General features: G+C 44.3%; 1 protein-coding gene across 7 annotated transcripts in view; it reads right to left on the bottom strand.

The window, feature by feature from the left end:
* YIPF1 (Yip1 domain family member 1) overlaps positions 1 to 13,370 on the bottom strand; it is a 44,350-nt gene extending 30,980 nt beyond the window's left edge. For 5 of the 7 annotated variants that reach the window (XM_027537186.1, XM_027537187.1, XM_027537188.1 and 2 more), the window contains exons 1-2: positions 5,965 to 6,085; positions 4,709 to 4,788 (exon numbers count right to left, since the gene is read on the bottom strand). In XM_027537186.1, coding sequence (XP_027392987.1) covers positions 4,709 to 4,739 — 31 coding nt within the window. In that variant the 5' untranslated portion in view covers positions 4,740 to 4,788; positions 5,965 to 6,085. Of the gene's footprint in view, positions 1 to 4,708; positions 4,789 to 5,863; positions 5,945 to 5,964; positions 6,086 to 13,212 lie in introns of those variants that run through there. The other 2 variants (XM_027537191.1, XM_027537192.1) reach the window with 2 other exon arrangements.
* Positions 13,371 to 14,709: the final 1,339 nt, after the last annotated feature.

The raw sequence follows: 14,709 nt of genomic DNA, 5'->3' as shown, positions 1-14,709 counted from the left end.
TGTAAACAATTTTGTATGCTGCTCCGTCTACTGGGGATTATACAAAAATGACTTTTTCATGTTATATCAGTCTTTACAATGAACATGTATGTGTCTACATAGTAGTCATTGAGCTGGAGGTGGGAAGATTAGGAGAGAGACACCACAAGTTATACAACTATTCCACTGCTATTGGATGTTTAGGTTGCTTCCCACTTTTATTAGAACAAATAACACTGTTAAGAGTATCTGTGCAGACAAAGTTTTAGGGCTTATTGCCTTAGTATGAACACTATCTTAAAGAGATGGGAATACCGAACCACCTTACCTGCCTCCGCTGCCTCCTGTGCAACCTGTATGCAGGTCAAGAAGCAACAGTTAGAATCAGACATGGAGCAACAGACTGGTTCCAAATTGGGAAAGGAGTACGCCAAGGCTGTATATTGTCACCCTGCTTATTTAACTTACAGGCAGAGTACATTCACAAGAAATGCTGGGCTGGATGAACCACAAGCTGGAATCAAGATTTCCAGAAGAAATATCAATAATTTCAGATATGCTGATGACACCACCCTTATGGCAGAAAGTGAAGAGGAATTAAAGAGCCACTTGACGAAGGTGAAAGAAGAGAGTGAAAAAGCTGGCTTAAAACTCAACATTCAAAAAACTAAGATCATGGCATCTGGTCCCATCATGTGGCAAACAGATGGGGAAACAATGGAAACAGTGACAGACTTTATTTTCCTGGGCTCCAAAAATCACTGCAGATGGTGACTGCAGCCACAAAATTAAAAGACACTTGCTCCTTGGAAGAAAAGCTACGACAAACCTAGACAGCATATTAAAAAGCAGGGACATTACTTTGTTAACAAAGGTCCATCTAGTCAAGGCCATGGTTTTTCCAGTAGTCATGTACAGATGTGAGAGTTGGACCATAAAGAAGGTTGAAAGCCGCAGATTTGATGCTTTTGAACTGTGGTCCTGGAGAAGACTCTTGAGAGTCCCTTGGACTGCAAGGAGATCAAACCAGTCAATCCTAAAGGAAATTAATCCTGTATATTCATTAGAAGGCTAAACCTGCAGCTCCAATACTTTGGCCACCTGATGCGAAGGGCTGACTCGTTAGAAAAGACCTAGATGCTGGCAAAGACTGAAGGCAGGAGGAGAAGGGGACAACAGAGGATGAGATGGTTGGATGGCATCACCGATTCAATGGTCATGAGTTTGAGCAAGCTCCGGGAGATGATGAAGGACAGGAAAGCCTGGCGTGCTGCAGTCTGTGGGGTCGCAAAGAGTCAGACACGACTGAGTGACTGAAGAACAACAATGAACATTATCGGCGTGATCACTAGGTCAAAGGGTACAAATCATTTTTAAGGCTCTTGAGCCATATTGCTAAACCGCTCTCCAAAAGAACCTTGCCCATTCATGTCCACCAGCAATGATCATGACTTCCTATCTCCGGGCATCCTAACAAACTTTATTTAGCCACTCAGATAAAATTCAGGATAGCTGTGGAATCTGACAGGTCTAAGGAGAAGTCAGGAAGACCCCTGGAGAAGGAAAAGTCAGGAAGACCCCTGGAGAAGGAAATGACAACCCACCCCAGTATGCTTGCCTGAGAAATCCCTTGGACAGAGGAGACTGGCAGGCTACAGTCCGTGGGGTTGCAAAAGAGTCATAAACCTTAGCAACTAAATAGCAACAACAATAAAAGGAAGGGTATCAACAGGGCATCAACACTGCAAGCATGGCAGTGGGATGGGGTGCTTGTATAACTGAGCCCAATCTTATTGGCTTTCAGCTATGCAAATAGTTTTGTGGAGAGAAATAAAGTGACTGAAATTAATGAGGTGGCTGATATCTAACAATTACTCGAGTTTCGGTCTCCAGTGTTTTGGCCGCATGAGGCTCTGAAGTGAGACGGTCCTTTGTGTAAGATAAACTAGCACTCCATGACCTTGGGCAAATTAGTCCATATCTCTGAGTCTCGGTTTCTTCAACTATAAAATGTAGATAATACTTATCTCACAGAGATTTTGAGGATGATATGAGATAACAATAAATATTTTCATAGCTATCATTTATTGACTGGGCAGGGCACTGACATTTTAAAAAATGGTTATAACTTTGCCTGAGAGAATCAGACCAAGGAAGATATATTTAAGTCTCATATTTAAAAAGCAGTAGTTTACCAGAGGAACAACATGCCAGAAGGAGGAATGGAGACTGTAACTTTAGAGGCACCAAGTCCAAAGAGGTTCAGGGGAGGGAGATAACTCCTCGAGCTGCCCTATGAGAAGGATGGCCAGGAGCGGTGGGGACAGCATCTGACGCCAAGGAGTACAGGATGAGCAAGACTCAGAAGATGGAAAACGTGTCCCGTGTGTGAAGAACAGCAGACGGCCTAGCTCGATTTGAATGTAGGATGTGTGTACCTCGCACACGATGACCGTTCACACATTCTGCTCTGTAGCAGTCATTCTTGTCCGTCTCAGCCCCTTGAGGGCAAGACAGGTGTGCTTCTTATTTCTGCCATCAGCACCACCTGCTTCTACGTTTTCCGCTGTGTTTTGCCTCTGCTCCTTTCCTGATACGTCTCCCATCTGCAGGACCCTGACCTCCACTTTTTCACTTAACACCATTCTTCCTCGGAGAAGCCTTCCATGACCCCCACAGCATCTTATGTTCTCTTCCAAACAGCAATTAAGTCCTGTGTGACTTAGTTTCTGCCTCCCCTCAAATCTGACCTTATGACAGCCTCCCCCACCATCTGTGCTCTGGTACATTGGCCTTCTTTTAATGCCTTGGGGAAAAATATGAAACAAACTCCCACTCTTCTCAAGTACTCTGCACATGCTGTTCTTTAGACTTGAACTTTCATGCCCTGTACTCCCAGATAGGATGATCAAGGAAGGCCTCTGGAATGACGTGAGATTTGAGCAGAGCAAGGGAACGAGGCACATGGCTATCTCCGGTAAGAATGTCCTAACCAGGAAGATGGCACAAAAGCCCTAAGTGTACCTGATGTCTAGGAGGGACAGTGATGAGGCGCATGTGGGGAGGCAGAAAGAAAGGGCTAGAGTAGTACAAAATGAAATCAGAGGCCTGGATCATGAGGGCCTCCTAAGCACAGAAAGGGCTCCGCCTTCCACTCCCAGTGAGATGGAGCCACTGAAAGGTTTTGGAGGAATGGCATGATCTGACTTGGTTTTAAAGGACTACTCTGGATGCAAAACACAGACTGCAGAAAGGTAAGGGAAGATACGGGAAGATGTGAAGGAAGGAAAGGGCTATAATCCAGACATGAGGTGATGGTGACCTTGAGCATGGTAGGAGAATGGTAGAGGTGGTAAGCAATGGTCAGGTGCTGGATGTATTTTGAAGATGGTGTTGACAGTATTAGCTGATAAAGTGGATTTTGCTTCAAACATCTTTTCTTTTCCTTAGGTAGGAATAGCATAGGTTGTGATGCCTGGGTTCAAATTCTTCTTTACCACTTACTATAACCTTTAGGCAAATGACCTAATTTTTCTGTACCTTAATTTCCCTGTTGGAAAAATTGGGAGAGTAAAATAACTACTTCATAAAGTTGCATAAGGATGAAAGGATTTATTTGTAAAGCACTTAGAACAGTATCTGCCATTTAGGAAATACTATGGGCTTCCCTGGAGGCTCAGACCTGCGATGTGGAAGATTCAAGTTCAATCCCTGTGTCAGGAAGATTCCTTGGAGAAGGGAAGAGCAACCCACTCCAGTATTCTTGCCTGGAGAATTCTATAGACAGAGGCGCCTGGAGGGCTACAGTCCATGCGGACACAGTGTCAGACACAACTGAGTGCACACACACACACACACGCGTGTGCGTGCAAGTGATTACAAGACAAAATGAGCATTCATCAATCCCTAGCTTATGTCAGGCTCTGGGTTGAGTTATGAACTTTTCTTTCACTACTTTAATAGTTTGGTGGTTTAGTAGCTAAGTCATGTCCGACCCTTGCAACCCCATGGACTGTAGCCTGCCAGGTTCCTCTGTCCATGGGATATTCCAGGCAAGAGTACTGAAGTGGGTTGCCATTTCCTTCTCCAGGGGATCTTCCCGACTCAGGAATTGAACCAGGGTCTCCTGCATTGCAGGCCGAGTCTTTACCAACTGAGCCACAAGGGAAGCCCTAATAGTTTGTAGATATGTACTTAAAAGATCATTTAACAAAAGAATGTCTCCCTCACTAGACTGAGGGCTTTATAAAGGAAGACACTGACTATTCACTCTTCTACCCTGATAATGAGAACAACGGTCACACTCATGAAAGACTTATTTATTTAATGAATGAATGACCTGATTACGTTTCATCATAATAATCATTTTATACTTTCATCTACTCATCAGTGTAAAAAAAAAAATCCCCTTTATCTTTTGATCTTCTGTATCTAGTAGAGTTCTAAGCACAAACAGGTGCTCAATAAATGCATGTTTAACTACAGAAGGAACTCTATAAACAATTTCTGTAATCTGCACTAAATTTACGATATTTCCAACCTAAAGGGCTATTTGGCAAAAAAGAACAGCTAATATGGACAAATGGAATAACCTGTTGTGGCAAACATTCTTTTATGAAGATGTCTGAAATAATCTTCTTATTTATATATGTGCCAGTATACCAACCAAAATCCATTGGTTTTACTACAGAAATGCTAATCATAAAAGATGGACACTCAAATGATGTACCTTCAAACTGCAAGTCATCTACCGTTGCCATTCAGTCAGCGGGTCGTCTCCCAATTATTAGGAAGATAATTTGCAGAGGTCTAAAAGGAAAAAATAAATACACTTCATAGGATACCATAATAAAATATCTGCAAACAAATATTTTAGGGTTATACATGGTGTTGCTTTCCCTTGTGTCCTTTTTTAGCGGGATTTGACCGGTTTATACAAAGATAACCATTTAGCATCAGATACTATCAAAAATGTTATAAAGAAACTAAGGGGGTGGCGAACAGGGGTCCATTGGTTCCATCCAATCTCACTTACAATGTGGGGGTTAAGGGCCGAGTGCAGCCTGGAGATGGAAGGATGAGAAAGGGGAGGCAGGGATTTGATAGAAATGGCTCTGAGGGCAGTGAAGAGCAAAGGCCGTCAGCCTAGCCCATGGTTAAGGGCACAGGCTCTGGGGTTGGACGGACTCGGGTTTGAGTCCCAACTCTGCTGCTTCTGGCTATTTTGACTATGGGCTCCTCAGCACCTATTTCCTCATCTGTAAAATGGGTTTATAATTGTACCAGCTATGGTTTTTCCAGTGGTCATGTATGGAGGAGAGAGCTGGACTGTGAAGAAAGCTGAGCACCGAAGAATTGATGCTTTTGAACTGTGGTGTTGGAGAAGACTCTTGAGAGTCCCTTGGACTGCAAGGAGATCCAACCAGTCCATTCTGAAGGAGATCAGCCCTGGGATTTCTTTGGAAGGAATGATGCTAAGGCTGAAACTCCAGTACTTTGGCCACCTCAGGTGAAGAATTGACTCATTGGAAAAGACTCTGATGCTGGGAGGGATTGGGGGCAGGAAGAAAAGGGGACGACAGAGGATGAGATGGCTGGGTGGCATCACCGACTCGATGGACGTGAGTTTGAGTGAACTCTGGGAGATGGTGATGGACAGGGAGGCCTGGCGTGCTGTGATTCATGGGGTCGCAAAGAGTCGGACACGACTGAGCGACTGAACTGAACTGAACCCACACGATGTTGGGTGCCATTAACTGAGACAAGTGAGTGTGAGGCGCTTAGTGCACAGCGAAGAAATTGTAGGCGCTGGAGTAATGGGAACCCTGCAGCCTGGGTCCCCCTGAGCCCAGGATGGTTTGGGAAAGAGCTGCCCCAGACGCACGGGTAGTGTTTTTGGAGGAGGAGCTGGGCCGCAGAGACCCAGGTGGATAGATCCCAGGGTCTTTCAGTCCTGGGCCGGCCCCGCACACCCCGCTGCCTCACCTCGTGGGCGCTCGGAGTCCAACCTGTCTGGGTAAGCCTGGGGCCTCAGATTCTCCGCGCAAGTTCTGGTCCCACCGAGTTGCCGGAAACCGGAGATCCGGGGGGCAAAACTTCTCCACCTCCTCCGGGCAGAGCTCCGCCCCCTTAAAGAGACAGCAGCTCCCGGAGACATCACTTCCCGAGACCTCAACAAGCAACACCATCCACAGCTCACTCCCTCCGCCACCCATCTAAGGGCGAAGATCGGCTTCTTAAAGAGGCAGGTGGCCCGGGGCGGAGCGATGGGGATGCCGAGAGGGTTTGCTTTGGTCACCTGTTACCCGGGGTCAGGGGTACGGGAAGCAGAGAATTCTCTAGAGTGGGGTTTACTTTATATTTGGTTATATCTCTTTTCTTATTGAAATATGGAACAGCTTAAGGAACGACAACTGTAAAAAGGAAAAAATGCCATCAATCCTCCCACTCTTGGCCATTTTTAAAAGAAAATTATTAATTTACTTATTTTAAAAGTCTAATTAACCATGGAGGGAGATGCAAGTCAATTGCTTTTTGAGTGGTTGAATGCCCATGATCTGCGTCAGGAGGATGTCTGTTCATGGAGCCACCTCCGTATGTGTGTAATTTGTTTCTTCACTCCTGCAACGGTCGGTCTTATGGTCTCTGGGCAGTGAGAGGTGGGTAGGGATTGGCATCTGTTACCCCTGTGTCCCCCGCACAGCATCTGGTCAATGCCTTGACTACCACAGGAGCCCAGTAAGCAATGAAGTTGCGCTGAGTGCCCTGGTGAGAAACATTTTGCCCCTGCTGCCAGTGTTTGCTTGGTTAAGACCTACACGTCCCTCAGATGTGGGTACACTTTGTTCCTCCTAAGGAAAGCCCTCCTTCTCCTCCCAGGATTTATTTTGCTCTCATCAGATCAGATCAGATCAGTCGCTCAGTCGTGTCCGACTCTTTGCGACCCCATGAATCACAGCACGCCAGGCCTCCCTGTCCATCACCAACCCCCGGAGTTCACCCAGACTCACGTCCATCGAGTCAGTGATGCCATCCAGCCATCTCATCCTCTGTCGTCCCCTTCTCCTCCTGCCCCCAATCCCTCCCAGCATCAGAGTCTTTTCCAATGAGTCAGTTCTTCACCTGAGGTGGCCAAAGTACTGGAGTTTCAGCCTTAGCATCATTCCTTCCAAAGAAATCCCAGGGCAGATCTCCTTCAGAATGGACTGGTTGGATCTCCTTGCAGTCCAAGGGACTCTCAAGAGTCTTCTCCAACACCACAGTTCAAAAGCATCAATTCTTCGGCGCTCAGCCTTCTTCACAGTCCAACTCTCACATCCATACATGACCACAGGAAAAACCATAGCCTTGACTAGACGGACCTTTGTTAGCAAAGTAATGTCTCTGCTTTTGAATATGCTATCTAGGTTGGTCATAACTTTCCTTCCAAGGAGTAAGCGTCTTTTAATTTCATGGCTGCAGTCATAGTGCCCTGTATTTGCCTAAACCACAGCAGTTGCTATTATTTGCCCATCTTTGCTGGCCTGTGAGTGATTTGCAGGGAAGGATCAGGAATGATTCTGGTCTCTGGGTCCTCAGGGAAGCCCAAAACCAGGGACACGATATTTGCTCACCAAAGGTTAATTGTAGAGTGATCGAGTTCTGACTGTCTTAGCAGCATAAGCCAACATCACTGCCCACACAAGGTGGAAGCTGTGACTTTGGCCTCACTACACTGGGCCTTCACAATCCATTAGAATGACTTACATCTGACTAATGGGCTTCTCAGGTGTCACTCGTTGTAAAGAACGTGCCTGCCAATGCAGGAGACATGAGAGACACAGGTTCGATCCCTGGGTCAGGAAGATTCTGACTAATGAAATAATTATACACACACACACACACACAGTGTATTTACTGGACTAACCTTGTGATCAGGCTTTATACATGCAGCTCTTTAATTCTCTGAACAATCCAGCAAGCTCAAGGAGACTATCCTCATTTTCTAAAGAGAAAACTGAGGTCATGTATGTATGTGTAGGTTACTTTGGTTGAATAGGTACCAGGAACGCATTACGACACACAAATTCATATGTGCAAGTGTTTCAAACACCTCTTATGCCCCATGTCCAACCCTCTTGGCTGCACCTGCTGCTAATTTCACCACCACAGGCCTTATTCCAGCTTCAGCAGGTATAACCTAAGTGGGCATCACCTCAAGTCCGTATCACAGGCTTGTCACTTCCAGCATCAAGGCTCGTGTCATGGGGTCATGGGACTGTGGGAATGGTTCAGCACTGGGATAGTGCAGCCTGGAAGTGCATAAGTGGGGAGCGGTCTACGCCTCATGGGACAAATCTCAGACCAATGGAATTAGTAACTGAGTACATGTTTCTCTTTTTCCTCTCAGATGGACTCTCCTCAGATATTTCATACAGTTTTCAAACTGGCTTGCAGAATCAAACAACCAAATGCCTTTGGCAGTGGCCAGTTTGATAATGCAATAGCTCTCCTTCCCGCCCTGTTCTACAACTCTCGTCCTTCACTCCTGGTCCTTGGACTCACACTTGCCAACAAAGTACTCCCATGAGATAAGGAACCCACACTGAGGCCTGTCGGTACCAAGAGTGGTCCCAGAAAGCAGCCCTCAGGATAGAGTTTTGGAACCAGACCGCTCACCAGTCAAATGGCAACAACAACTCCACAGCTATGTTGGAAAGAGGTGATAATACATAGACTATATATTTCTTCTGTGGAAATAGAAATAAAAGTTGCAGTGATATATTAATTATAATGATATGTAAGTTTTGGCTAAAAATGAAACAAGCATCAAATGTAACTGTACTGGTTTAACTAAAACAGCAATTCTCAACTGGAGACTATTTTGCTCCTAGGGGATATTTGGCTATGTCTGAAGACATTTAAAAAATAATTTTATTAGGTACAGTTGATTTACAGTGTTGTGTTTGTTTCAGGTGTACAGCAAAGTTATTCAGTTATACATATACATATACTCATTCTTTATCAGATTCTTTCCCCATATAGGTTATTACAGAATATTGAGTAGAGTTCCCTGTGCTAAACAGTAGACCCTTGTTTGTTACCTATTTTATATATAGTAGTGTGTGTATAATGGCACCCCACTCCAGTACTCTTGCCTGGAAAATCCCACGGATGGAGGAGCCTGGTGGGCTGCGGTCCATGGGGTTGAGAAGAGTCAGACATGACTGAGTGACTTCACTTTCACTTTTCACTTTCATGCATTGGAGAAGGCAATGGCAACCCACTCCAGTGTTCTTGCCTGGAGAATCCCAGGGACGGGGGAGCCTGGTGGGCTGCCATCTATGGGGTAGCACAGAGTCGGACACGACTGGAGTGACCGAAGCAGCAGCAGCAGCAGTGTGTGTATGTTAATCCCAAGCTCCTAATTTATCCCCCTCACCACATTTCCCCTTTGGTGACCATAAATTTGTTTTCAAAATCTGTGAGTCTGCTTCAGTTTTGTAAATAACTTCATTTATATCATTTTTTTTAAGATTCTGTGTGAGTGATGTCATACGATATTTGTCGTTCTCTGCCTGACTTATGAAAATTTTCTTCCCTTTTTTTTAAAGTTATTTTATTATTCTTATTGTTACTTTATTTATTTTTTGGCCAAACCTCACAACATGTGAGATCTTAGTTCCCTGAGCAGGGATGGAGCCCGTGCCTCCTGCAGTGGCAGTGCAGAGCCTTAGCCACTGGACTACCAGGGAGGTCCCATGAAGACGTTTTCGACTGTCACCACTTGTGGAGTGTTACTGGCCAGTGTGCTTCTAAACATCCTACAGTGCACAGGATAGCCCCTCACAGCAAAGAATTATCAAAATGTCAGTGGTGTCAAGGTTGAAAAAATCTGAGCTCAAAATGTTCGTATTTCCTTAGCTCATTGGTCCAAATTCATATGGTAAGGAAGGTGAGCCCAGCTGATACTATTTAGACCTCTACTGCTCCCTAGGTGGCGCTAGTGGTAAAGAACCTGCCTGCCAATGCAGGAGACTCAAGAGACTAGGGTTTCATGCCTGGGCGGAGAAGATCCCTTGGAGAAGGAAATGGCAAACCACTCCAGTATTCTTGCCTGGGAAATCCCACGGACAGAGGAGACTGGTGGGCTACAGTCCATGGGGTTGCAAAGAGTCAGACACGACTGAGCAATGGACATACACACTGCTCTGAGGGGGGAACGAACCAGTGAGAGACAGAACCCACCCCACCATCACCTAGATAGAATGGAGGAAGAACGAGGGAAGAAGGGAAACTGAGGAGAAAGCCTTGCTTTGATGGACAGGGTTTGGGGTGGAGGGACAGTCTGAAAAGTATGAGCCTTGTTAGATGCTGCACATGATCCCAACAGAGTCCGTTCAGTTCAGTTGCTCAGTCATGTCCGACTCTTTGCAACCCCATGGACTGCAGCACTCCAGGCTTCCCTGCTGCTGCTGCTGCTAAGTCGCTTCAGTCGTGTTCGACTCTGTGCTACCCCATAGATGGCAGCCCACCAGGCTCCCCCGTCCCTGGGATTCTCCAGGCAAGAACACTGGAGTGGGTTGCCATTGCCTTCTCCAATGCATGAAAGTGAAAAGTGAAAGTGAAGTCACTCAGTCATGTCCGACTCTTCGAGACCCCATGGACTGCAGCCTACCAGGCTCCTCCATCCGTGGGATTTTCCAGGCAAGAGTACTGGAGTGGAGTGCCAACTCTGGAAACTTGCTCAAATTCATGTCCATAGATTTGGTGATCCATCCAACCATCTCATCCTCAGTTGACCCCTTCTCCTCCTGACAGAGTCCACTGATTTTCCACAAAGAGGAAAGCTGGCAACCACACAACTAAGCCATGCTCTGAAAGTGCCTCCAACACCCCTGAGTGACATCCATCCCAGGGAAAAAGCTGCTGGCCCTTGCATTATTATCTCAGGATGATGCAATGTTACAGAATTGCCACACATTATTTTGGCAAATGCACCGTTTTTGTAGAGTGAGCTGAGTCAGGTCAAATAAAACCAAGACCTGAGAATGGAGCTTTCCAAAGGAGATATCAGACTAGTCACATAATGACAGTTCTCTGGAACTGTGACTTTGTGAAGGGCTCCAAACCTATTCTTCCCCTTCCAGTGGTTACTAAATTCTTAATTTTCACAACAACCATGGTTGCAAAGCTAAATTTTTCAAGGCTGCCTTGGAGCTGGGAAAGGGGAATAAGACTAGAGCAAATTAAAACACCACAAAGCTCACTGTTCTTACCAAGATTCAGCAGTTCTTATTAAATAGACACTTCTCTGGTTATCAAAAAACCTTTCTTTGGTTAATTTACAGAACACTGAAAGAAGTTGAGTTTGACAATTTCTGCCAGTGTTCTCATGCTTTTTGAAGTGGATTTTCAGAGATTCTTACTCTTCTAGTTCAGAAGGGCTTCTAACTCGTTTATATTAAATGCATTTATTTTTTTATATGTAGACACTTCAGTCATCTTTTTTCATTTTAATTACCTCCATGACTCTTTTATATCTTCTTTCTGTTCTTTCACTAGCTACTTTTTCTTGCTAGTTCAAAGTTATACATTCATTTAATTTTATTTTGGTTGTTGCTTTTAACTCATTTTATTTTTTCTTATCAGCTTTTTAAGCTTATTATACATATACACACCACCCTATTGAACAAGTAGCTCCTAGTCTGCTGTTTTACATATTCCCCCAGTCTTTAATTCAACAATTGTGTATTTGTTTCCTAAAACTTCTATTTGACTCTTTAAAAAATCATTCTGGATAGCCTATTAATGCTTTTTTTTTTTTTAATCCAGGAAGGCAAATGATTTAATAACTTGCTAGTGGAAGCTGATCTTTTCTGTCAAGGTATACCAGGGTGCCTGTGCTTAGCTATTCAGTCATGTCTGACTCTTTGAGACCCAGTGGACTGTAGCCCAACAGGCTTCTCTGTCCATGGGGATTATCCAGGCAGAATTACTGGAGTGGGTTGGCATTTCCTTCTTCAGAGGATCTTCCCAACCCAGGGATCAAACCCAGGTCTCCCGCACTGTAGGTGGATTCTTTATCATCTGAGCCACCAGGGAAGCCCATGAATGCTTTACCTTTAATACATAGTTGTAGTTATTTAAATAGTTTTTATTGATAATTTTAATGTCTGAAATTCCTGAGGATCTAAATATTGCTGTTTCTGTTGATTCTCACTCATCGTGGTTTTTTTGTGTGTTGATAATTTTTGTGAGCTCATATTAGTTTCATCCCCATCTGTGTAAATTCTCAGCATCTAAATATGTTGTCTTTTCTAAAAAGTTCCACTTGACTCTATTTTAAAATACTTTTTTTGGCTGTGCTTCAGGGTATGTTAGTTCCCCAACCAGGAATGGAACTATGCCCTCTGCATTGGAAGCATGGAGTCTTAACCACTGGACTGCCAGTGAAGTTCTGGCTCTTTTATCAAAAGTACATGGCCATTTTTGACACCAAGATACAGAGGATACTTCAGAGATGCATTGCTCTTGCATCTTCCAGAAGCAAGAAAATCTTCCGGAGTCACTGCTGATAAGGGATCACTTTGATATCCTTTTAGGAGTCTCCATCTTAATACAGGAATCTCAGAATCAGCTGCCCTATTCTACAGCTGGTTCAGAGCATAGATTTACCAACACAGAGTTTACAATAGCGCTTCCCCTCAGGGCTTCTCTAACTTTTGTTAAACTATTTGCCCAGGACTGTTTTACCCAGTTCCCTGTTTTGCTTTTACCCAGTGATATTAATTATATGCATGTATATACATATGTGTAAATGCTTGGGGATTTTCCTCTAACTCTTATGAAAGTGAAGTGAAGTCACTCAGTCGTGTCCGACTCTTTCAGACCCCATAGACTGTAGCCTATCAGGCTCCTCCATCCATGGGATTTTCCAGGCAAGAGTACTGGAGTGGATTGCCATTTCCTTCTCCGGGGATCTTCCCAACCCAGGAATCGAACCTGGGTCTCCCACATTGCAGGCAGACGCTTTACCGTCTGAGCCACCAGGGAAGCCCCAACTCTTATGAAAGCAGTACATTAAAATAGTTATTTCATGGAATAGCTAATTATTTAGTGAGCAAAAGTCTGACATGCTGCCAGAAATTAGATTCTCAACTAACTTTTCTATTATTCAAAATTCCAAGTATGCCCACACAAAATAAGAACAATATGATGAAATCCCACATACCATCACCCATATTTACTTACTGCAATTTTTCCATTGATCCCCTCTTTTCTTCTTTCTTTTTATGATTTTGTGAGGTCACTTTTAAAACTTAAACACATTTGTTTTGAAGAGAAACTTGCATTGACTCCATGGAATGGAAAACCATGATCTCTTGCCAGTAATAGAATGTAACTATGATAATAAAACGAAAATCAAAGTTATTAAAACTTAAGAAATAAACAATAAGATATAAAATTAATAATGAATTGATTTATACAAATACATATCTGGAAGTTTTCCAGTGAGGATAAAGGAACAACTTGTGATCAATCAGTAATGAAGATATATCAGACTCATTGCTGTTCATTTAAAACAAGGATTCAGTTCAGTTCAGTTCAGTCGCTCAGTCATGTCCGACTCTTTGCGACCCCATGAATCACAGCATACCAGGCCTCCCTATGATTCTATCTTCTGGTGTTGATGTTATAGCACCAAGAATCCCAATTCCTAACACATATCTGCAATTGGAAAGGAAGGACAAAACATACTTAACCACTTTCTAGATTTCAGTTATACATATTTATACCTTTAGTATAAATTTATATCTTTAGTATAGTATAATCTACCTCCAGATGAACTGCTGGTTCTGGTACATCCCTTGTGCTTTCCCTTCTCTGTGCTGATGCCCTTCCCCTCCATCACCACCATTCCTCATCAGCAGGGTCTGCTCTCAGGCCTCCCCTGTGACACCAGCTCAGATCCCTACAGCTCTCCTGCTCTCCCTCCCTTCTGAACTCCTGGATCCCTGCCTGGACCTCTCCTGGGCACTGATCCTTCCTACCCAGCACTTGGCTGCCCAAGCACAAGTGTTATCCTCCTGTCCAGGTGGGGGCACCTTGGGACACGGCTGTGGAAATCCCAGGGCATGAACACGGCAAACAGAGGAGAGAAGGTCCCTGAGGTTATTGACTAATCTACTGTTTTTCAAAGTGTGTTCTTTGGGAACCAAATCCCATAGATATGCTTTACTAGATAGTGTTCCCTGGTCAAAATAGTTTGGGAAATCTGCATACTATACTCTCCTCTGGGCTTCCCTGGTAGCTCAGCTGGTAAAGAATCCACCTGCAGTGCGGGAGACCTGGGTTTGATCCTTGAGTTGGGAAGATCCCCTGGAAGATGGCATGGCAACCCACTCCAGTATTCTTGCCTGGAGAAGCCCATGGACAGAGCAGCCTGGCAGGCTACATACCATGTATGTAAGTTGGTTGGACTTACAGGCAAAGAGTTGGACAAGACTGAGTAACTAAGCACATACCTACTTTGTAGGTATAAACGATTGTTGGCTTCCAAAGTGTTGGTTGATATAATATACCACTGAAAATAACAGAATTACTAAAGGTTTGAAACTTCTATAGGCCACTGTAATATGGTGTATTGGCGATCCACCCCAAGGTTCAGCGATTTGTAGGAAGTCTCAGAGAACTTATCATATAGCCATCTTCATATAGCTGTGCTATAACAGTGAAAGTATACAAGAC

The sequence above is a fragment of the Bos indicus x Bos taurus genome, chromosome 3 (genome assembly GCF_003369695.1).
Source record: "Bos indicus x Bos taurus breed Angus x Brahman F1 hybrid chromosome 3, Bos_hybrid_MaternalHap_v2.0, whole genome shotgun sequence".
NCBI classification, from domain to species: Eukaryota; Metazoa; Chordata; class Mammalia; order Artiodactyla; family Bovidae; genus Bos; species Bos indicus x Bos taurus.
This window is presented reverse-complemented; position numbering and strand designations above follow the sequence as displayed.